Raw genomic sequence first — 24,441 nt, 5'->3', positions numbered from 1 at the left:
GACAGTAACTGAAATGTCCGCAGATGATTATGCAGTGGTTGTGTACAGTGAACTTTATTTGTTATCCAGTGATTCAAAAACCTGATCTATTATTATTAACGTTACGGCTTGTTTATTTGTTTTTGGTAGTAAAACTTAAAGGATAAAAATTGTTCACTGGAAGCTACTAAGCCTTTTTACCCGAGCTGTTTTACGGTAAGAATTTGTGAAATTTTGCCAGAGACGCCTGCAGTAACTGTTACCACTTGCTCCTAGATATATACACAGAGGGACACATCCTAGCAACAACTGAAAAAGAGAAAAGGACTTACATAGCCACGGTATGGTTGTTCCCCATAGCCGACCTCCTCTCGTTCTCGGTAGCTCTTGTACCTCTCATCATACCCCATCCTGGCCTCGTCTGGCCCGCCGCGGCCCAGCCTGGCCCCCTCCAGTCCCCCCAGGTCTCTGCCGTGGTTGGACCCCCTGCTGGAATGGCTGGCTAACTCCATGTCCTGCTCTGTTCCAGGGATCTGTTCGGAGTCTGGACCACGCAATGGCTCGCGACCCAGGCTGGATTCTGGCCCTCTAGTACCTAGTTCTCCTGCTGCCCCTCTTCCTACGTCCTTTCCCCTGCCGATTCCCCCTTCCTTGTTGTCTTTAGACTCCGTACCTGTCTCCTGGCCTCGCCCCCTGCCCCTGCCTGAGCCGGGTCTCAGGTGCTCGGACATGGCGGCGGTGACTTTCTGTAGTGCAGAGATCTCCTCCAGCCTTCTGAGCTGCTCCTGTGCCTCCCTGATCATCTTTAGATCCTTAGCAGCCTTCACCAAGAGGTCAGCCTCTCGTTGAGAGAACTTTGGCGTACCGCCTTCTGTTTTGTCTTCCTTGTTGCTTCCTGTTCCTTTTTCTGGCACTTCAGAGGCGGTCTCGCCCCTCCCCCTTACCGGAGGCGATGGTCCTGCACCTGAGACAGTAGAGGTGGATGCTGCTGGCGTTTGAGAGCCGCTGGACTGAGGAGCAGAGGTTTTCACCATGCTCGGCTGAGAACTAGACTTAGAAGCTTCAGGTGTCTTTTTGTCGATGGCTTGTTTTGCTGGAGAGGGAGCGGGAGATTTGCCGGCAGGAGCTTGAGACGGTTGACCAGTGGACGCCACGGTGCCCTGCTTTGGCACTTCTGGTTTCTTTCCCTGTTCGGGTTTTGAGTCGGGACCCTTCTTATCCCCTTTGTCTGGCTGAGACTTCGTTTCGTCCACTTTGCCGCGGCTTGTTCGCAGGTCCACATCTTTTGACCCTTCTTGTGCTGAAGCTGCTTTTGGCTCCTCGGCGGGGCTGGCAGTGCCTGGACCCGGGGGCCTGGGGCCTTGGTTGGGAGCCATTCCTCTGGGCCCATGACCCTCCATCATGCCCCTGGACCCAACCCCTTCCTGGTTTCTAGGGTCGAATCTTGGTCTACCAAACTGGTCAACACCTCCTCTTGGTCCAAACCTACTAGCCCCTTCAGTCTGGTCAAATCCTCGACCTCTTGGCCCGAATCTTGACCCTTCACTCTGACCCCTTGGACCGAATCTTGGACCTTCAGACTGGCCAAATCCTCTTCCTCTGGGACCAAATCTCTGCCCTTCAGTCTGGTCAAACCCTCTCCCCCTTGGTCCGAATCTTGGGCCCTCGTTTTGCTCCAGACCTCTTCCCCTGGGACCAAACCGTTCTGTCTGGTTGAAACCACTTCCTCTCGGGCCAAAGCGTGGCCCGCCTTCCATCTGACCAAACCCTCTCCCTCTCGGGCCGAATCTCTGCCCCTCTGCCTGACCGAACCCTGGTCCTCTCGGCCTCTGCATCGGTGACTGTCCCCGAGGGCCGAACGTCATACCTTGACTCTTTCTGAAGTCTTCATCCATGCCCAGGGATTGCTCGGATGCTTGATTCTCTTCAGTTTCTTCTTTTGATTTTTCTTGGCCACCCGTTGCCTGACCTGTGCCTGGACTGTCTCCAAGTAAGGATGGTATATTGCTGTCACCACTTTGTTCCGACATGTTAAAACCACGGCCTCTCCCTGCTCCGAAGTCCCCTGGCTCCTGTCCGTACCCTCGACCCATGCCTTGTTGGCTGTCCTGCTGGAAACCCCGTCCCATCCCCGGACCTCTCCCCTGCTGCAGGCCTGGCTCTTGCCCCCTCCCTCGACCCCTTCCTGGGCCAAACTGCACTGACCCTCCACCTCTAGGAAAGCCCCCTTCTTCGCCGGGTCCTTGAGACTGTCCCTGGTTGTTGCCGAAGCCACGGCCCTGTCCTGGCCCTTGGTTTGGACCACCAAAGCCTCTACCCATGCCTGGCCGCTGTCCAGGGCTGCCAAACCCTGGACCCACGTCGTGTCCTTGTCCTTGGCCACCATCTTTGTCTGGCCCCTGTCCCAGGCCACTCATTCCACGACCCATTCCTTGTGTTTGTCCTGGGCTACTAAAGCCTCGACCCATTCCTGGCCCTTGTCCTTGGCCACTGAAGCCTCCGCCTTGGTCTGGCCCCTGTCCTTGGCCACTCATTCCCCGACCCATTCCTTGTGCTTGTCCCGGGCCACCAAAGCCACGTCCCATGCCTTGGGCTTGGCCACCAAAGCCTCGACCTATTCCAGGCCCTTGTCCTTGGCCACTAAAGCCTCGACCCATCGCTGGCCCCTGTCCTTGGCCACCAAAGCCTCGGCCCATTCCAGGCCCTTGTCCTTGGCCACCATAGCCCCGGCCCATCCCTGGCCCCTGTCCTTGGCCGCCGAAGCCACGACCCATTCCTGGCCCTTGACTGCTGAATCCACGACCCATTCCTGGCCCTTGTCCTGGGCCACCAAACCCACGTCCCATGCCAGGTTTCGGACCTTGGTTATTACCATACTCTTGACCCATGTCTGCCCCTTGTGCTGTATCCGGACTTTCACTGGAGTCGTCAATTTCCATGTCATCTTTGCTGCCAGACCCCGAGAGCTGGCCTGGGCCCTGACTTTCCCCATCGCCACGTCCAATCCCTCTGCCGAAGTCCTGCGCAAAGCCCCTCCCCCTACCCATGGGTCCCCCACCTTGCTCCACACCTCCTGGCCCTGTCTGTTGCTCCTGTCTTTGGCCGAACATGTTTCCTCTTCCAGCTGGCCCGTAGTCATCCAGCAGTGGCCTTGGCCCCCTCATCCCGGGTTGTTGCTGTCCGCCCCGGGGGCCAAACCTGGGTCTGTTCTGCTCCATCATGGGTCCCCTGCCCCTGAACTGTGGGCCGGACGAGCCGTCAAACCCTGGGGTTCTTGGGCCGCCAAACCGTGACCCACGTGGCCCGTCGAACCTCGGCCCTCTGGGCCCATCAAACCTTGGCCCTCTGGGAGGGTAACCCTGGTTAGGACCCGGCCCCTGCATGGGCCCAGCCTGACTGTATGGAGCATTCTGCATGCCTGTCCCTGGAGTCTGGCTGTGGGGAGGGCCAGACATGGATCCGGCCTGACTGTAAGGGGTGTTCTGCATGCCTGTTCCTGCAGGCTGGCTGTGGGGAGGGCCAGACATGGGCCCAGCCTGACTGTAAGGGGTGTTCTGCATACCTGTTCCTGCAGACTGGCTGTGGGGAGGTCTGGACATGGAGCCAGCTTGGCTAGACATTGTACCAGCCTGGGTACCCGCTGAACTGTATGGTGGTCCTGTCTGACTGTAGGGGGGTCCAGCCTGGCTGTAGCTAGGCCCGGACATGGTGCCAACCTGGCTGTAGCTAGGCCCTGACATGGTGCCTGTCTGGCTATAGGGGGCGGTGGACATGGCCCCTGCCTGGCTGAAGGCTGCACCTGAGGTGGGGGTTGGTGGTGGTTGTTGTTCCTGTTCTTGTGCCATCTCCTTGGCTTTATGGAGCTGCTCCTTCTGCGCCGCCCACATCTGCTCCATCTGCAGCTGCCACTGCTTCCACTGCTGCTCGTACTGAAGGAACTGCTCCTACAGGGCAACAGACGTCAATCAATCAATCAATCTATCAATCTATCACTTCCACTGATGCTCATACTGCAGGAACTGTTCCTTCAGGGCAGCAGGCATCAATCAATCAATCAATCAACCAATCTATCAATTAATCAATCAATCAATAACCCTGTTGCGCACTTGGTCACTTGAAAGTTAGAAGGATACAAGAAACTTTGACTGTCTGACAAAATCTCTAACTTAGTCTAAGTCAAATGTCTCTAGACTAGATTTCTGGAATATCTTTTATGACTAAAAATCAAAATTCTAGAATATCAATAATGATCTGGTTCTATTTTGCTGCACTTTCCCATCTGATTGCACTGGTGTCCATAAAATGCCATTCAGAAGATCAACTTATTTCATGCTGTAAACATTCCTGCTGCCATTCTTACCTGGTTGGGGTGGTTCTTGTGCTGCTCCTTCCAGTCCTCGAACTGCTTCTGCCACTGTTCGTACTGCTTCTGGAACTGCTCCGCCTGCCGCTCGACCTCCGTGTTGATCTGGTCAGGGGTCATCTGCTGCATGGCATGCTGGGACACATAGGAATACAGAATTATCATACAGTAAGTAACTATGGCCTGCAAAAACTCATTTTGTGCTTCCGATTAAGGCCCTGAAAAAGAGTCAGTAGGCAGGGATTCTTTTTCGAATTTCATCACTCAGATCAAACCTTTTCTCTCTCTTGCCAGTGGCCGACCAAAAAAGGGGCTAGAGTGAGCAGATTTTTGCTAGGGCTGGTCGAGTAACATTTTTTTCCCTAGGCCTAACGCTGGTCTCCTTAGGTCTAGGGTAACCCTAAAATTAGGAAAGACACCTGTCTAACCTGTTGCTGCATGTTCTCTTGTTGCTGCACGATCCAGGCCTGCTGTTGCTGCATGGTCTGCTGCATCATGCTGTACTGGTACTCCTGCCACTGCTTCATGGCCTGCCACTGTCGCGCCTGCTCGGCTAGCTGGGTCATCTTAGCAGCTTCCGCGGAGTTGGCTGTACCGGCTGCAGGCTGGAAAAGTACATACAGAACTGTTAGAATATATTCATTCATCAGTCCATGTCCTACAATACCTCCTGACACTGTGGGGCCTAATGTGTGTGCTGGGTCATCTTCTCAGCTTCTGCAGAGTTGGCTGTGCCAGGCAAGAAAAACAATGGACTAGAACAATACATTCATTGATTACTCCATGCTGCACAGTACCTCCCGACTCTGTACCTGGGGCCTGCTCTACAAGCTGGGTAAACTTTGCAGATTCAGCAGAATTGGCTGTACCAGGCTAGAATGGAAACCAAAGTTCATGCAACAAATTATGTATTCTAGAATTATTGCTAGATGCCAAACTCATGAATTTTTGCAGCCTCCACTTAGCCTGGAGTCCAGCCTTGTTAGCTTTGGCCCGTTCTTGTTAGTTTGAGCCTGATACTTTGTATTTAATGAATCTGTTGTTCCTAGTTTCAGCTTGACAAACAGCAAGTTGTTTAAATGTTTTTGTGCAATTTCGGTTTCAATCCTAAACATTTTTTTCCTTACACCTGCACCAGACAAATCGGATCTCCAACACTTAACGGTCGTGTATACTTTTGAATACACATATATTTATGACGACTGATGCAGAGTGATAGAATCACAAATGGTTGACAAGAGCTCTTGATGATAAATGATGATAATGATGACAAGGGTGCAGCGATAATAATTTGCAGTGATTGTGAAGTATACGGGCCAACAGTTCTAGACTGATTTTTATAGAGCTGAATATTATTATATTATTCAAATGTTAATTGTAGCTCACTCCTTTCTTGTTTTCCTGGGGGGGGGTTGGGGGGGGTCAACTTTAAGTCGCAGGTGCGGTGCTCTGTTCTGAGATGCATACCGTGTTTCTCCCTCGATGCACGCGAAAGTTATGTAACCGATGTAACAGCAAACGTAACGTACCTCTGTCGCGTTGCCTGGCAAGGGTGGGTTGTCTTGCGGCGGCGGCTCGCTCGGCAAGGGGGGCTTTTCCCCGGTCTCTGACGGGAGAGGGGGGTTCAGGCCCCCCACGGGATCGGGAGGCGCAGAAGACGCCGGTGGAGGGTTGCTCTGCTGGTTCTGCTGCAGGGCGTAGTAGTGCTGCCAGTAGAGCTGCTGCTGGTAGGTGTTCATCTGTGACTGGTGCTGGTAGCCCTGCATGTCCTGCTGGGACCCGTACGGCTGCTGGTTCCACGATGGGTACATCTTACAAACTCCGGACGCGCGTTCTTCTTCTTTTCTTCTTGGAGGCTCGACGTGCGCGCGCCTCGCTTTCTGGTCAGATTTTAGTCAAACTACGCGACGAAAAACGGCCACGGTTAGCAGGTACTCTCCTTTGTTGATTCTCTGTCAGAACATAGTCATATGATCAACTTAGAAGACGTAGAAAAGGCGAGGATGTCACCTTTCTCACCTGAAATAAAATTCATAGACGCCACATGATTACGACGGCAGCCATGATGCCCAGAGCATTGTGGGATTCCACGGTCCATTGCTTGAAAGTTCCGCTAGGGGTCGGGAAGTAACGCGTTTTGATTTTTCGCCGCTCTCGAACAGCCGAGTTTGACCTGTTTGAAGGAAGAGATCGTTTACTCTCTTCTGATTGGCACCCATTTTCTGACATCTCATTCTTTTACGGAGTCAGAAAACGTACCAAACAGAAGAAGGTGATAACGACTTGCTAGTGGCAAAACTGGAAGTCTGGCTACAGAATTTCAGTCATGACTTTCCGACACCGTGATTTCCATAAAATATCGCATTCCCAGCGTAGTTATCTTCCGAAGCACAAAAAAACAAAACAAAAACAAAAAAACAAAAACGTGATGCGTCGAACTTCATCAACCTGGTTGATGGCAACAAATAGGATTTGATCTAGCCCTATACTGGCTATAGCAAGTGTTTTGGCCGGCGGAGGAAAGACGCACATTAATATTCCGCATTAAATCTTTATGTGCCCTTAAACTGGGTTACCTGAGGCCGTTTCCTCACTTCCTGCACGTGCTCCTGTACACGGAATATTGATTTATCCATCTCCATCTCCCGTAACCTGGGCAGTCCGCTGTGTCTGAGTGCTATTTCGCGCCGCGCCTGCGATCGATTTTCTTTATGTCACAACTTAATTGCCTACCGTTTGTTTGGTAATTCTCACTTATACCTTAGACCTTAGATCCTGACACAACATCAGTGCCAAGTTGTATAGGTCGGTAATTCAGTGAACGAAAACGAAAAGAAAATCCGGCCAAGTGTAGATTAGGATGAGTTAGTATAGGATACGAGTCTTTAAAACGCAATTTGCGAGAAAAAGGTTTGTCATCGACCATGCTCAGTTCATCCATCATTCCATGGACACGTTCTATGGTTCATCCCGGCGTTGAAATGGTCACCAGTCCGTGGGGTTTGCATGATAGTCATTATTTGTTTCATTCGCTTTCGAATTTCCCTAAGGAGGCTATGTCTTCGGTAGCGTTGGTTTTTTAGTTTGCGGTTTTGCGGCCATGCATGCACCATGTAAACAAACAGCACAAATTTAATTCATGATCACTGAAAAACCAAGGACGAAAAAGTTGGTGCGATATTTGGTACTTGCTATGTGGTTAGCTCTTGAACATTGGATTTTTGGGGCTATGAGTATCAGTTACATTTCTTTGTTTCTTCTATAATTTTCTTTTCGCTCTTCTCGTAGAAAAAAAAAAGGCCAATTGAATCGGTGCATAACACCAAGGAGGTTATAGGGAACATAGCGCAGTATTACGTCACTATATCTATCGATCCATCTTAAATATTTAAATATCTACGTCACTGTAATGTTACATGAATACGCAGTCCCGGTAGACGACACTTAACAATGTGCACCGATCCAATAAAGTGACAAATGATAACGTTACGTCACCGTGTTTCTGTTCGTACTCGCCGGACCGAGACGACGTCACCTGCGCCGCGGCACGTACACGCAGCAGATGACGAAATGGAAATGATGATCACGCACCACGCAAGGTCTCGACTTGGCTCCACCGTGCCGAATGTAGATCAGTGTTCGCGCGCCAGAGCGTGGGATTCATAATTTGAAATTTATGAGAATAATTATGAGATAATGATCTGGTAAAGGTGCCGATATAAATCTGGTTTCGCCATGTTGGATTTAATATCAGTGTGTATGTGATACATGATATCAGTGTATATCAGTGCAGGATGTATCCCAGCGCGGGTTATATTTGACTTTGACTTTACTTAGATCCACAATTAGCTTAACATTTCAGTTATTCATACTATGGTCTATACATTAATGCATCACATAAGCTATTAACCTTCTCCCTGCTGCGCTACTGCCTAACGCTGTAAGCAATAGGGAATCGGGTGAATACTCCAGAGTACTAGCGGTTAAGAGAAAGGTTAACGTAACAGAACAATAAATAATACATAAGATACGAAATTAACGTAACTCTATTGCGCACTCGCAGTCACGCTAAAATCAAGAACCCACAGTCACGCTAAAATCACTCACAGTCACGCTAGAATTACGCAAACTTTGGTCGCCTCGCTACGAATTTCTCCCGTAAGACGGCTTTCCCTACAAACTACGGGAAGTCAACATAAGCTGCTGTGCCTTACGGAAAAGAGCATGCTGACCCTCTACTACTGAACTCGTCCGCTAGTGCATGCCCCAGGGCCCTGACTGACGTAACGGACTGATATAACCCACATATAACAATTATAGTTACACTGAATGTCTTCCTGGCGGCTTGGGCGGACCGCTAGGAGCGCAATTTGATCAGGCTTGGACAGATAGAAATGCTTTTTGCGTTTCGGTGCTTTCGCACCGAAACGCAATGTCCTGGCTTTTACCTTCAAGCATGCATGCTTGGTTCAACACTGTGTCGCACACAATAAGACCTTATATGGCAATACGTTCTCAAATCCTTGTATAGCCGTTGCCTTATATGGCAAGAGAGCAGGAAAAGGCACGCACGCCAGATTTGCATGTGACACAGGACGGCGACCGCATGTAAATGCTACAACTGTTCGGAAATATCATTGCATTGTGGTTTCGGACTTTGATATCCTGAAAAATGACCATATTACATCTATTCCACAAGATTGCAGAAGAAAAAAAATGATTTCGTCAAGAAAACGAGCAAAAATCGGCATAAATGATACCATGTAGTGAGGTTATAGCATTACGTCCAGAGTAAATAGTTACGTACCGCAGCTTGGCCGATCTGGCAACGCCAAGCACTTCGGACCCAGAAGATCCGGGTTCGTCTCCGTGCATGGATTTTTTTTTTTCTTTTTAGATATTGAATATCAAAAATATATATTGATATTATATTAATCTATCAATATCATATTTATGAATATCATTTTTTTCATTAATAAATAAAGAAATATTTTATATTTGTTATTTTTAAATATTCATTTAATATATACAAGGCCTTTGTCTTATGAACAGGACTTCATAGATTCCAAACCCGGCATTCGAATTTTTCTGTTCATTGTAATGGAAAATACCGTGCAGCGGCTCCTATGCGCGGTAAGATGATTCTTGCAAAACACTCGCCACTAAACTTCTATCCCCGATGTAAACAGAGGCTCTTGATGTTGTTTGCAAAACAGCGATTCTTTGTTACAGTAGCAAATGCTCCATTGTTCAGTATCGACTTCATTCAGACAACACGGACGTGGAAAGTGGCGCCCCTCGGCACAAAACTATGGGAATTTTCATATGGGAGTTCGCTTCAGCGGGAGTTTTGTTTTTGTTTTGACGGATAAAACGCGAAAACCCACGCCGCTTTCGGCACACTTCCGGGTTCATTGATCGCTAAAATACGCAAAAGCCACCATCAATCGGCAAATAAATGTATGCTTTCCCGAAAACATCTTTTGGTTTTACATTCTCTTCACCATAATGTTGCTATGTAGTCGATAAAACCGCGTTTTTATTGCGTTTTCATGTGTAACATTTCAGACAAAGAAAAAACTTAGACCGCGATTCTGCTGCCCCATGATGCACTTCGTCTGCAATATTCCCGCCTTCAGCTGCAGCAATAACCAATCAGAGACGCGTAATGCGATCATGTGATGATGATTACGTAACACGCGAAATGCATCTTGGGGCAGCAGGATTTGAACAATATGGCGACGGGTGATCGAAAATGAAATGATTTCGTCAATGCAACGCTGTATTTTGCGGCATAAATGCCGAGAGACGAACTTTTATTTTTATCTCAAAATGCGTTTTACACGTTTGTCTTTGACTAGCCCGGTAGAAATCAAGCGGATCGTCGTCTGGTCCTTCAATATCAAGGGAGTTTGTCAGATATCCTGGCGCGAGGTTCTCAGCAGCGTGACGTTTAAACTTCAAAACGTTTTACTCAAAATTTGAGCGGAGTAGAGGGTTAAGTGTTGACCCCAAATAATGGTAATGTTTTCCCGAAAATTCCTTGAAAATGGAACGATTAAGAAAGACACCAGGACTTCATAGCGTGCCGAATACCGGGGCGTGGTCACATCTTGGAGACGCGCCGAGCGACAGCGGCAGATGGGGGGTGCGCACTTTATTAAGGTTTTTCTGTGAAGTATCTCAGCTGGCGTGATTGGGGTTGCGGTGAAGCCCAAATCGGGGGTGCGCACTTTATTTGGGGTGCGTCCTTTATTAGAAGAAATACGGTAGCTGTTGATTTGTTTGACATTTGGTAGTCATTTTAGATAGAACCTTAGCTGTTATGAACTTCTATTTCACTTAATTACCATAGTGCTGATGATTCAATGGTGCTTTTTCAAATTTTATGTTTTATTGCGTGCCATGTACATAATTACATTGATAGCTTTTATAATGAGCCTATTATACATTTTACAAATAAGCACAAGTTGTAGGCCAAGACCAGCTTTTTCAAAAGCACTTAAGTTAAGTGACGTAACTTCAAAATTGCTTTCCCCAATCTGCCTTTCTCTATTAAAACAGTACTCATTTCCCAAAATGACAATTTTTCTTATAGACTGAACAGCCCTTGAGTGACTTCCTCTGGCAGATTTTACTTCAAGTAAAGGGAAAAGACAATTCACACTTATAAACGTAGCCGAAACGCCAGCTTTTTTTAAAAGCTCTTGTTTTTTTCGTTCGTCGTGTTCTGTAAACGTCATTGCCAAGCCATCGACCCCACTGGCTTGCCCGGATAGGGTTTGGGCGTGTTGGCGGGAAATTACATCACCAAATGCAGTCAGTGTCACTCCGAACGTAGATTGGCAAATGTGCAAGTAAAACGTGGAAATAGACATGTCCATGTGCCACGGAGAAACCATTAACCATTGGCACATTTCCAAGGTCATTCATTTAGAGAAATGTCGTCGGGTGACAGAAATCAAGGATTTAAAGTGGTTTGTAGTAATAGTATTAGTAGTCCGAAGTAGTAGTAGCCAGCAGTAGTACTAGTAGTAGTCGTATTAGAAGCAGACTGGTTTATATGCTTCTAGGTATTTCATATATCGACACAACACAGACGTGTTTCTAACATCATCATGTAATATGTAATCAATTCGTCTCTTAGGTACAAAGTAAAGCATTTCAAGACTTCAAAGATGAATCAGATGAAGGGCATTTCATAAGAAGTCTCAAAATACCAGTTATGACGTCATTACTGCCTCATGCTAAGAAGGGTATACTAACGGCGTTACACTATGTATATAACGCAACATGACCAATTAACGTCCGATTTATAATAAAAAAACGTTATTTATCTTATGACCGCGCGGACAGAGCCAAAATGTTAAACCGATGGGCAGAAATATCAGCTATTCTAACAAGAAGATGCATGGTCTGTAAGTTTTTCTCCGCCTGTTTAACGCCGTGCGAGCATGTACTTATATTGGGGTATATGATGTAGAATTGTGCTAGGCTTACCCTTTATCGTCCACTTCAGTATTTTCCCTTCTAGTGCTATGCTTGAAGAACATAGACCCGAAAAAATGCACAGGAACTGTCGAAAGTAGTCTACAGACAAATGACACTAAAGTCACTATGTTTGTCCCTCCGCTTGCCTCACGCGATGGAAGAAAAAAATGTTTGTAATACTTTGTATTGTGAATTTCCCCGACATCAGCGGCACGTGGCGTTCACGTGATAAACGTTCGTATAACAAAGTTATATCTATAACGTCATGTAACGCTACATCTAATTCAGTTTCCTGTATCTTTCCATTTGTTGGCTTTTTTCTACCGGAATCTTCAAGTTCAACTCTTCTCGGCCATATATGTCCTATGTATATAATGGTTACACATCTTACTCGATTTCCTGTATCTTTCTGATTTTCTGGTTTCTTCTGGAAACTTCGACTCTCATCTTGTTCTTGGGACTTATAAACATCTACCATGACTGAGGGTGCCAAGGCCAAATGACGTGGAAGTTGGCAAGATGGTTTTTACTCGACTCAATTTCCTCTAACTAGTATCTAAAACACATGTGCTTTCTTTAGGGTCCTTTGGGGCATGACTTTAAGTCCATACTTACCTACATCCAACATAAGAACAACGGAAATTGAAAAATGTTATGAAATAGAAATTAACGACCATCCATCTAATTGAAAGTGGTAACGTTACACCACGTATTTCAGAAGTACATAGTACAAATATAACAATTATCTGTTTTTCTCAAATGTCACAAGGGTCTTTGTCATCTATTATTCATTAACGTTACGTTCGTTTCCGAACGTAGTGGTAATGTAATGTCCTTGAATTGAGATGACAACAACCTCCGAACTTGCGCAAACAAGCGCGCGCAAGACGAAACCAGTCTTACGCTACCCACAATGCCCCGCGTAGCCACGAAAATAGATGAATGATCTCATCCTCCCATATATGGTGCGCCATTTACATAAGAATGCCCAAATATGGAGGGTATGAGTCACGCTTTCCTCTGCAGCATAAATAGTGGTAAGCGGAGACGGTTCACCTGGTGTCACTTTACGGCGTCTGTGGAGTACGATTCTGGGGTCAAAACTGCCTCACGAAAGGACTTTAGGACCCGAGTCAGAGCACTAAACTACCAACAGAACCACACTACATTCCAAAGGACCGCTCGACGCACTTTAAACCGAGTCTCCGGCGTTTTTGCGGGCTCGACAAGACCAGCAGACGAGAAGGAACAGTTTCGGGCCGAAGTAATTGTTGTCAAAGCTTTGAAAAGGCCAAAGGTTTCCTGAACCTCTTGTGGGACGTTTTGTCGTTGCGGAGTTCGCTCCGCGCTGGTAGAAGGAGAGGAGGAAAGTTTTATATATTCTCTGTCCAGCAAGTTGGTCTCCGACCACCCCGACTTTTTAATGTCTGGAGGGCTAGCCCTGTTCCCTGCCGCAGAGTTAGGATTGGAACGCCTTCAGCGCTGTGGTACCGACACTTTGCGGCGGTGTTCCCGAGAACTTCCCAACACTCTCAACATGGCGGCCAGCAACCTCGCCCGCACCGCCTCCAACCCCAACCTGCTGGACTCCGTCAGGACCATAGGCCCCGAGGAGCTGGCCCAGAGGCTGGCCGGCATGCAGAAACAGCCGATCATGCTCGACTGCAGGTCGTTCATAGACTATAACCTGAACCACATAGACGGCGCTCTGAACGTGAGTTGTTCCGACAGGTTCAGTAAGAAGAGACTTCAGCAGGGCAAGGCTTCTCTAGCCGACCTGGTGCCCAACAAGGAGGGCAGAGACATACTCATGAACAGACTGTCCAGAGAGATTATCGTTTACGACGAAAGTACGAGCGAACCAGAACAGATCCAGCCCTCACAGCCGCTACACGTCGTGCTGGACTCCCTCTTCAAAGAGGGGAGGCAGGCGGCCATTCTAAAAGGTGAGTCACCATTGGTTGATCATCAACTTCCTTGGAACTATGTCTCATCAACCTAACATTTGTCATCACACAAAAGTAGCCAAGTTGTTGTTTATAGTTGTTTTGTTTGTCCAGATTATATAATCATAGCAGTGTCGGCCTTACTAGAGTGGCTAAAATTGGATCTTAGGTGGCCTTATCTATTTGCTTGATTTGCCTAAGTATGTATGAATTGCTAAATCATCCGAATGATCGGGAAAGTCAACATTGCAGGAGTCTAAACCGAGTCATGACACTAGAAAAATCATGACAATGATTTAATTTCAGCAACATCACTGCCCATCCCCTTTCTGTATACTTAGTATACATGTTTAACGTTTTGCAGTATCATCAGTAAAACTAAATATTTGTTGGGTCTAAGTATATAAACATAGCACCATCATCAGGAATAAAGGCAAGGTCTGTACTGTAGAAGTCAAAGTCTTGTCCCTGTCTATATTGTGTTGCACTTCTGGCTCTCTGTGTTTGTACAACTTTGCTTTAGATTCAGTGATACTTTTCTCAACTCTAACAAAACATTGGGATCGAGTTAGAACCTCTTTAGTAACATATTGTTGACCTAGGAGAAGTTAATCTGACATACAAGTTTGCTAGGTAGTACATGCGTGTACTTTACATCTACAGTAGTGGAAAGATTCTGCCCAGAAATTTTGAGCAAGGTGGTACTGTGTAGTTCTGGCGAGTGAGAAAGTAGGCACAAAATAAGCAGATTTTAATGAATTCAAAATCGCCTACGTTTGAAAATTGGCAAGTTAGTGCTGAGGAAGCATTCCTTTGCGTGATAGGGAGAGCCCTGAGGACTTGAGGGAGAATACATGAGCCTAGCGTAATACTGTAGTAAAGCATGAGATATCTTGTGCTTCCCCTTGCAATTGCTGTCCGCTTGAGTGGGCCTAGACCATTACATCATCGCCAAACACCTGCCTAGCGCTAACAACCTGGTCCCGGAAGATTTCCTCTAACCAGGCAGCTCATCAGCTGATCCCGGCGAGTGCACACGAAATGAAGCAGTTCTCCCCCACTCTCATCACCATCAAATTAGAATTACAGTCGTGTCATGTCCAAAGCTCAGAGGAGAGATGGTAGCTGTAATGTATTGGAGCCGACCTATCACAGGCATTGTGATGGATGCGTTACAAGTAGGATTTTTGTACAGCGGTATTGCTGCCCGGGCAGGTATCGCTAAAACACTTAAGGACCTGGAGATAATGACAAAAACCACACATCATGAATAATGAAGGCAGGGCCTTTGAGGACACACTGGGAGTGATTTCTGCAGCCAATCGGCGGTGGCTGGGTGATAAGTATGTCCAATTGCGGGTGGAAACATCAGCGCGTTGTGTGTGATCACTTATTGCATCTCCCACCACCCGGAGGAGGAGGAGGCGGCCATCAGTTATGCGCGCGACGACGCTCCGTGGGTGAAGGTGGTTGGGGTTCGGATGGAGACACGTAGACAGAACGTGCAGAATCAATATCCTCGGGGCGCGATATTGAGGAGTAAATCTTTGCCGACGTGCATGTGCAGACGGCTCGGCTCTCTCCTGAGATGAAAGTTAGCTGTTGAGCGTGGAGTGTTGTGCGGAGCCGAGACGCCTCCCTCCCTCCCGGGGACCGTGTGATGTTCTGCTTCTGCCAGCAGGAGTGTAAGAATGAGGACGGGCGTAAGTTGTCTGCTGTACAGCATCATATATACATGGTGTCTCTCCCCTGAAAATTTGTACCGCCCCCGTGTTAAACGGGGTCGGCATCATCCCCAATAGTTTTGCTATTTGTTGGTCGTTAGCGAAGTGCCCAGACATATTTCATACCCGGCCGTGTCCGTAGATGGAGGTTTTGAGGTCAGTTTCCTTGCGGAGACGGGTGTTCGTTACACTGCAGAGTGTGGACTATGATTATGCCATCGGCGCATGAGGTAATTGTTATGATGGCTGGGTGTCAACAGACTGGTTCTGCCAGGGCTGTTTTCATTGTCGGGCTGCAGTGTTTTGCAGTGCAGAGGGGTGACGTCATGTTTGCTCTGCCAATTCATGATTGCCCCCGGCGAGATTAGAAGGTTATGTTTTCACCAGAGCCGTCCCTCGGCTGGGTATTAGACTTGATCTATATCTATGTTTAGATGTTGTTAATCGATTGTCATGATTTTTTATGCTTGTAAGATAACATAAGCAAGGTTTTTAGTGTCTTGGCTAAGGAAAGGGGTGGTGAAATCAGACCCTGAAGATGTTTTAAAGCCATAAAGGTTGTGGTGAGAAATTTACAGTTCCAAATTATTACTTACGGTGAGAATACAAGCATGGTCGCTACATTACTTGATAAGACATAAGGTTTGTCTGGCCAATCCAATGAAATAACTTGTTTTCCAGCAAATCCAAGATTATGGATTGTAAGACGAAGACGAAGCATGTTTTGATGACTGTTACATCTCTATGCAACAACTATGGTAGTTTTCTTTACATGAAGTAGAGGGGATTTCTTTCTGTCCGAACCATTCTTCTTCAGACACAAAAGATTCTGACAGAACATATGTTTGTGTCTTATTTCATTTCACGCAGGGCCATAGCAAACCTAGAAATGTGTTGATGTCTGTTCTATACAACTGATGAACATGTGTGTAGTTTTTTCAAATTGAAAAGGAGAGGGATTTTCTTTCTACTTCCCTCTGTCTGATCCAGTCATCTTCAGACACACGGAACGTATGTTTCTGTCTACTTTGATTACAGGCAGCACCCTTGTTGCAGACCTAGGAATGGGGATGTGTTGATGGCTGTTACATTTCATTGCTACTGCATGTATATTATTTAATATGATGTCTGTAGTTTATATAAGAAGTAGAGGGTCTTTTTTCTAGTTCCATTTTTCTTCAAATGCAGGAAACGTATGTTAATGTCTTCGCTGACCTAGGAGTCAACATGTGCTGTTCACTTTTAAATCTTTTTGCAATATGAATATGATGCCTGTGACTCTCTTCATGTACGAAGTAGAGGGATTTTTTGTCTGATCCATTCTTCTTCAGACGCAGGGAACATATGTTTATGTCCTCTTTGATTCCAGGCGGTGCTCCAGCATCAGTTCGGCGGCTTACCCGGGCAGACAGTGTGTGTTGTACTCATCCATCACTGCGGAGCTGCATGTTTTATCTGCGAGGAGCAGGCAGCTCACAGATCTGACTGGTCCAATAACTCTACGTGTTCTGTCTTTCAGGTGGGCTTAAGGAGTTCAAGGAGCAGCACGAAAGCCTCTGCGCCAACAGTCTCAGGAAAGTCAGCAGCGCGTTCGGCGGCGTTCCCGTGGAGGAGTGCGAAACTCCGGACATTGATTCCGAACCCCCGTCGCTCGTCCTCCCGTTCATGTACCTCGGGAACGAGCGGGACGCGGCAGATATCAGGACGCTTCTGAGACTGAACATTGGGTACATCCTGAATGTGACGTCGCACATTCCCTTGCACCACGAAGGATTCTGTGGGATTAAGTACAAGAGGCTACCGGCCACCGACAGTCAGCACCAGAACTTGCTACAGTACTTTGAGGAAGCTTTTGAATTCATCGGTATGTACACAAGATATTTGAGGGGAACATGGTGATGTGAAAAAAAAATAGGGGGCCCATAATTAATCATTTCCTCATTTTGCCAACATGTACCTACATGCCAAATATAGTAAAAATCCATCTACAACTTCTCTAGCTATGCTGTTCAATAACACACACACACAAACACACAGATCCGGAAACAAGGAACATAGAAAATGTAATGATGCTTTTAAGGTACGCATCTGTGCATGTATGTAGTTAAATTGTAATTCCAGCTGAGTAATCTGTGTTTTAGGTATGATTCACTTATTCAGTGCAGTTAAATGAGTAACCGTGGATAAAAGTTGTAGTGCTGGTGCAGACTATTGTAGCATGTCCTACAATCTGGACATGCCTTTGCCTTAGCTGTGTGACATTTGCTGACATTTTGCCAACCATCCTGCCATTGTTGATGTTTTGTCATGCAGATGAGGCCAGGTCAAGTGGGAGGAACCTCCTGATCCACTGCCAGGCGGGCGTCTCTCGCTCCGCCACCATCGCCATCGGTTACATCATGAAGCACACGCGCATGACCATGATGGACGCCTACAAGTTCGTCAAGAACAAGAGGACGGTCATCTCCCCGAACTTGAACTTCATGGGACAGCTGGTGGAGTACGAGACGGCCTTGAACATCGGACTCACGCCAAGGGTGCTGTACCCGAGGCTACGCGGCTTGGAAACGAGCGTTTGAGACGATAATGCGTTTTGTTATGAGACTCGCCGATGTCTGGACCTTATCCTTGACTCTGTCCATCCATCTTGCTCCCCGACAAGCAGACAACAGGAGACCCCTCCCACCCCCTCCCCCAGGGTCGGACCGAGGGTCCCGGCAGAAGAATAGACTTTTCTCTTTTTGTGTTGTGAGTCTCAAGGCCGCCTCCATTGAGGAGTTGTCAGGCTCCTGCTGAAATTACAGCGGGGTGAGGTCAGTCCATTCCTTTCATGCTGAGGGTCCTTCTGGAGTAAACATCTGTGCCTCCAAACAGGAACAGGGCTCGAAATACTTTATACTGTAAGCCTGGGCTGGTGCAGGTAACATACAAAATGACCAGACATATATGAAAAGTAGATTTGAGGTATCAAATTTGAATCCGCTTCTAAACTATTTCAATTCTTTTTGTTTGTTTGGCACTTAACATGTGGTAGACTCCACATACACTCATATACCCAATACATTTTTATGGCAGGTAGACATCAGAAATACCTGCGCAGCTCCTATTTTACCTGCATGATATGCAGGTTGTATTTCAAGCCCTGAGGAGGAAGTGTTTAATTCCAGGCAGTACAATGTTGACATGATGTCATACTCTGTGGTCGGGCCAGTCCTCTTTGTGTTGTTTTGCGTATCTGTAAACAAATAGTTTCCCATTGTTGTTTAGCTGGTTCCTATTCCCTACTGGTACTTAGCTGTGGACTGTATATTTTTGTACACTTATATGAACTCGCTGTCAATCGTGCAGACGGTACCAGAATGTGTATTTTGTATTGTTTTCTCTTGTTACAACCCTGTCAACGTCACTTGTGTCATGTCTGCTACTGAGACAGAGAAGTGATACATGTGGCCAGGTGTGGGACATTCTTGTCAGATGAGTAAGGCTTTCAGAGGAAACCAAACCTGGGTCTTCTATATTTTCTTTCAGGGCTCGATATACCTATAACCTGCAATTTACAGGAAATATTACAAGAGTGCAGGTAAAGATAGGAGCGATTTGCAATTTTTCAGGCTAAAAAAAGCCAATGCTGTGACAACTGAGCAACAAAACATTTGACGAATTGCTCATCGAATGTCATAGTAGTTAAAGAATAAATCTTTACGTTTTGTATGTTTTGTTTTTTAAATGATACTTTTACAACTTGTGGATCATGTTCCAATGATGAAATCAAGGTCACACAAATCCTATTTTGGTCGCTGTATGGCCACTCAGCGATCACCGTCTTGTTGAAAGAGGGAGCCTCTTAGTTTTGTAGAACATGATTTAATGAGATGATTTCTTTCTTAGTGTTTACACAGCATTGTGTAATGAGAATTTAGGCTATTTGCAATTTTGTTTTGCATCAAACTGCAGGTAAAATACCTGACAACTCTTACAGGTAATGAAAAAAAAGTATTTCGAGCCCTGACTTTGTTTTTTGTTGTTACGTACCTGTACTGTACTCTTATCTCCCCTCAGCTGGACCAAACCTGCGACTATCCCAGGTTGTTTGTTTCCCACCTTAGTTAATATTCAACCCTCTTACATGGCCTTGTTGCTGAGATGTTTAAATGTCATGTGGAAATTTGCCAAAGACCAAATCTAAAGGGGCCATTTTGTAAATATTGTTGACCAGAGCTCAGAGCGGGGATTTTAAATGCCTTCAGAAGAGTCCTCCTTCCCCATTGACTGTCAGATTTTCAGAATAAAGGTTCTTTGTAATTTCCAACGATGGTTGTTGTTTGTCTCATTTCCATTGTTTAGTCATTGCAGACTGACTGAATGCAAATGTATTAGAAAACAAAAGTGAACATTAGGAAGACTTATTGTTTTAAATAAAGGACTAAATTGAGGATCTTGAAACACTAAAAAGATGGAAAAGATGTAGCTAAAGCCTCAATATCTACATATTTTTCATTTTTCTAAGTGTTGCAATGTCCTCAATTTAGTCCTTATAACACCAGGATATGGGATGCTAAAACAAAAGGTCTTTCTAATTTTCAATATGATTTTTTTCTGTAACATTTCACCCTCACAATTGTAGGTGGTCTCTTCCAAGTAAATTTATTGATGGGTTATGTATACCCCATGGTATGTGGTGTTCAGTGCAGTAACAGTGGGTAGGATGGGTTATGTATACACCCTGGTATGTGGTGTTCAGTGCAGTAACAGTGGGTAGGATGGGTTATGTACACACCCTGGTATGTGGTGTTCAGTGCAGTAACAGTGGGTAGGATGGGTTATGTACACACCCTGGTATGTGGTGTAATATACAGTTATGTGCAGGGCCCATGTCAGTCATGTGTGAAGCCCACAGGAATGGCTGGCAGTTGATCCCACTTGACTGTTAGGAGAAACAAACACACATACAGGCTTGCTACCATCCTTCAGAACCTACCACGAAGTAGTAAACACACATACAGGCTTGCTACCATCCTTCAGAACCTACCATGAAGTAGTAAACACATACATTCAGGCATGCTACCATCCTAACGAACTAGTCTGGTAAACAAAGCTATCTTTTACTGTTAGATGATTCAAAGCCAGGTAGAATGTAGTGCAATCACTTTAAATGATTGGTAATCAACAAGTCAGGATGTTAAATGATACGTTTAACTGTTTTGAAATGTTGCATACACACGTGGGCTTGCTACCATCAGACAGGACTCATGGAAAGATATACAAAAGTCGTTGCCTTTCCTTTGTAGATATAGTAGCAGGGCCATGAAGATCTATCAGAATATACTTGACGATTAAAGAAACAAACAGGCCCGGTATTGTAATTTGACCTGTAGTGAGAAGAAATCATAGCCTCCAATGCAGTTTATCTAAATCCCTTCAAAATGATTTGTAGTTAGCAGATCAAGATGTGATAGAATGTCCTGACTGAGAGTTTTGAATGGAATAGCTGCTACTGTAAGTATAACCCCATTAGATGTATAGAACTGCTGATCAAGGTTCTCTCCTCCAGTGGATGCCCAGTACAATATAATGAAGCCTTCACAGCTTGTTGAGATTGTTAAGTTGTATCCAGTGCTCACATCACAACTGGTGTGACCTCTGCTAAGCTACATCCCGGCCCGGAATGTCTCGTCCCTTCGAGAAGTGCATGGACATGACGTATGCGGTATCTTCGTCTTGTCGGTATGAGCCCGGCGGGAGAAGCCTTGCCTTGTTAGGACCAGCCTGTTGAAGAGAACATGCAAGCTTGCGCACATCCACGGGTTGACCTCACAGTCTCTATTTTGGTACAGGGTAAGCCACTGAGAATGTTTCCAACACAAGGTAGAATGTTCAGGTTGAGGTTCAAGGCCATGGGTCTAACTGTGGAACTAGAGCACTTTGGATGCTCATCAGAAACTCAAGGACATCAGCATATTCTAATCATCTAATGTTTACTTAATGCATTGTGTGGCTCCTGTTCCCTATGAATAGCAATGATATTAGACTTATCATATAATACTATGTAGCATTTTGCCATACATTTTATTAGTCACAATTGCTATGCAGTCAAGTTTGATTGATTGATTGATTGGTATTATGATCAGAGACAAAGTCAAATAACAACAACCAGATACCCGTTAACCCTTTACCAGCAGGAAGCTCAATAACAATGTGAGCCATGTACAGGAGTTGTTTTGTAGTTAACACTATATAACAGTAGATTTCATCACAATGTCTGATGGATGTTCAGTCAACGATGTTCAACTCTGTATGTTGCACACAATTTCTTTCCAGAAACGACTCTATATGGAAGCTATCTATAGGATATCACCCTCACATACACACTACCATATATGACAAATGAAGATGTATGTTCTGGTGACGTGCTATCTAGATGCAGCCAAGCTGCAAATGATTTTCAGCTCCATTTTTCAAAGCTGGATATCTATAGGCTCCCCTATCGCTACCTCTTCGCCTATTAGTCACAATGTTACCCAACCACCTCGTGACCGCACACACACCAAACCAGTCAGGACCTGTGTCATCAACTTCCGATCCATCCGTGGCAAGGTACCTGAACTGCATGCTTTCTGCGAAGCTGTGCAACCAGACATTGTTGTTGGCACTGAGACATGGTTGGACTCGTCAGTGGGCAGCAGTGAAGTCTTTCCGGACACGTTCAATGTGTTCAGGAGAGACAGAGCTGGCCGGGGAGGGGGTGTGCTTGTTGCTGTAAAGAACAACATCATTGCAACCCACCACCCTGAACCGGAATGTCCCTGCGAGTTGACGTGGGTCCAGGTCCAGCTGGCTAACAGTAAGTCCATTTACATCGGGGCCTACTATCGCCCCCCAAAGGCTGGTCAGGATGACTTTGCAGCACTAGAAAGATCAGTGCTGCAAATGCGGGCTAATAACAACAATGCCCACATCTGGCTAGCAGGGGACTTCAACTTGCCAGATGCGACCTGGAACCCCGTAGCAAATACCATCGCCCCTAACCCATCCAGTCTCACGAGCAAGTACATCAGCCTTGCCAATGACTGCGGTCTGGAACAAATGGTCTGCGAACCAACTCACACTGTAGGGCAAACTTCGAACACCCTGGATCTGTTTCTCACCACAAATTCCACCTTAGTGGAGAGAGTCAAAATCTTGCCAGGTCTCAGCGATCATGACATCCCGCTGATTGACGTTCAAGTAAAGCCCCAAACATCAAACACGAAAGACCGACTCATATACCTGTGGAGGAAAGCCAACATCGATGCACTCCAGCAGGATATGGTAACATACAGTCGTGAGTTCGCAGACCAAGCACAGCATAATACTGCCTCAGAAAACTGGGAGCTGTTTAAGGCAGCCGTTAGTGGTGCTGCCAATAAGCATGTTCCCAGGAAACGAGTGAGGCCACAATCTAGCAAACCTTGGATAACACCCCAGATTCGCAAAGCATTTCGTAAGCGGTCTGAACTCTTCTCCAAGGCTAGGAGATCCAACTCCCATGAAGCCTGGGCAAAGTTCAAGAGGTGTAGGAAGGGAGTTAAGCAGAGAGTTAGGAAGGCCCATAGGGATTATGTTTCCAACTACCTTGAGACAAACATCGAGGATAATCCCAAGGCCTTTTGGAGCTATGTCAAATCTCTCAGACAGGACTCTACTGGTGCATCGGCCATAAGACACCAGGGGGTGCTAACATCTGACCCCCAGGAAAAGGCTGATGCACTGGGAGCCCAGTTTGAGTCAGTGTTTACCAGGGAGGATAAATCTACCGTTCCTACCCTTGGCGAATCCGTAGTTCCAACTATCCCCTCCCTTAACATCTCAGTGGAGGGGGTAGCCAAACAGCTCTCTAGTCTTAATCCCAGCAAGTCCACAGGACCAGACGGAATACCACCTCGCCTCCTGAAAACTGTTGCCGAGCAAATTGCGCCAATCTTACAGACAATATTCTCCCAGTCAATATCTACGGGAGACGTTCCTGAGGATTGGAGAACAGCTAACATCGCTCCAATCTTCAAAAAGGGTGACAGAACAATGCCTTCCAACTATAGGCCGGTGTCTTTGACATCGGTCTGTGGCAAAGTGCTTGAACACATTGTGCACAGCCACATGATGAAACATCTTGACACTCATGGCGTTCTGTCCCCGGCGCAGCACGGTTTCAGGAAGGGTCTGTCCTGTGAGAGCCAGCTGGTACTCACCCTCCAAGACTTGGCCAACAATCTTGACCATAACAAACAGGTCGATGTCGCGGTGCTTGACTTTAGCAAGGCATTCGACACCGTGCCCCACGAGCGGCTGCTAAGCAAGCTCGAGCACTACGGCATTTCTGACCTTCTTCAGTCTTGGTTTAGGGCCTTCCTAACTGAGAGAACCCAGAGGGTTGTCTTTGACGGCGGAACATCTAAAGCTGTCAGGGTCACCTCTGGAGTCCCTCAGGGTACAGTGTTAGGCCCTTTGCTCTTTCTACTGTACATTAACGACCTCCCGAGCTCCGTAGATTCACACGTTCGATTATTTGCCGACGATTGCTTGATTTATCGAACTATTAGCACGCCTTCTGACGCACAAGGTCTACAGTCTGATCTTGATGCACTAACAGATTGGCAAAATCGTTGGCTTATGTCGTTCAATCCCTCTAAATGCCACATCCTCCATATCACCCGTAAAAAGCACCCCATCCTAACTCAGTACTCCCTAAGTGGAGAAGCCCTCACCGGTGTCAAGTCCCACCCCTATCTTGGAGTACAACTGTCCGACGATCTGCGGTGGGACACCCATATCAACTACGCCACTAGCAAAGCCGGCAGGGTACTAGGGGTCATTCGGCGCAATTTGACCCATTGTCCATCTAGGGTCAAGGCCACTTGTTACAAAGCGCTGGTGCGGCCCCACTTGGAATATAGTGCCACCG

General features: G+C 46.5%; 2 protein-coding genes across 8 annotated transcripts in view; one reads left to right on the top strand and one right to left on the bottom strand.

Moving 5' to 3' along the window:
* The window catches only part of LOC136433984 (YLP motif-containing protein 1-like), a 64,362-nt gene extending 57,927 nt beyond the window's left edge, over positions 1–6,435 (bottom strand). For 4 of the 7 annotated variants that reach the window (XM_066426620.1, XM_066426621.1, XM_066426624.1 and 1 more), the window contains exons 1-4: positions 5,872–6,432; positions 4,771–4,947; positions 4,340–4,477; positions 312–3,923 (exon numbers count right to left, since the gene is read on the bottom strand). In XM_066426620.1, the coding sequence (XP_066282717.1) occupies positions 312–3,923; positions 4,340–4,477; positions 4,771–4,947; positions 5,872–6,153 (4,209 nt within the window). In that variant the 5' untranslated portion in view covers positions 6,154–6,432. Of the gene's footprint in view, positions 1–311; positions 3,924–4,339; positions 4,478–4,770; positions 4,948–5,871 lie in introns of all 7 variants that reach the window. The other 3 variants (XR_010755684.1, XM_066426625.1, XM_066426623.1) reach the window with 2 other exon arrangements.
* Positions 6,436–12,849: 6,414 nt separating this feature from the next.
* On the top strand, positions 12,850–19,812 carry LOC136433983 (dual specificity protein phosphatase 10-like). The gene is made up of 3 exons (XM_066426618.1): positions 12,850–13,779; positions 17,023–17,367; positions 17,817–19,812. The coding sequence occupies exons 1-3, from the start codon at positions 13,257–13,259 to the stop codon at positions 18,080–18,082; spliced, it is 1,134 nt and encodes a 377-aa protein (XP_066282715.1). The 5' UTR covers positions 12,850–13,256; the 3' UTR covers positions 18,083–19,812.
* The last annotated feature ends 4,629 nt before the right edge of the window (positions 19,813–24,441 follow it).

Source organism: Branchiostoma lanceolatum, chromosome 4 (genome assembly GCF_035083965.1).
Source record: "Branchiostoma lanceolatum isolate klBraLanc5 chromosome 4, klBraLanc5.hap2, whole genome shotgun sequence".
In the NCBI taxonomy this organism is placed as follows: Eukaryota; Metazoa; Chordata; class Leptocardii; order Amphioxiformes; family Branchiostomatidae; genus Branchiostoma; species Branchiostoma lanceolatum.
The sequence above is the reverse complement of the archived record's forward strand: the minus strand, read 5'-3'. Positions and strand labels throughout refer to the sequence as shown.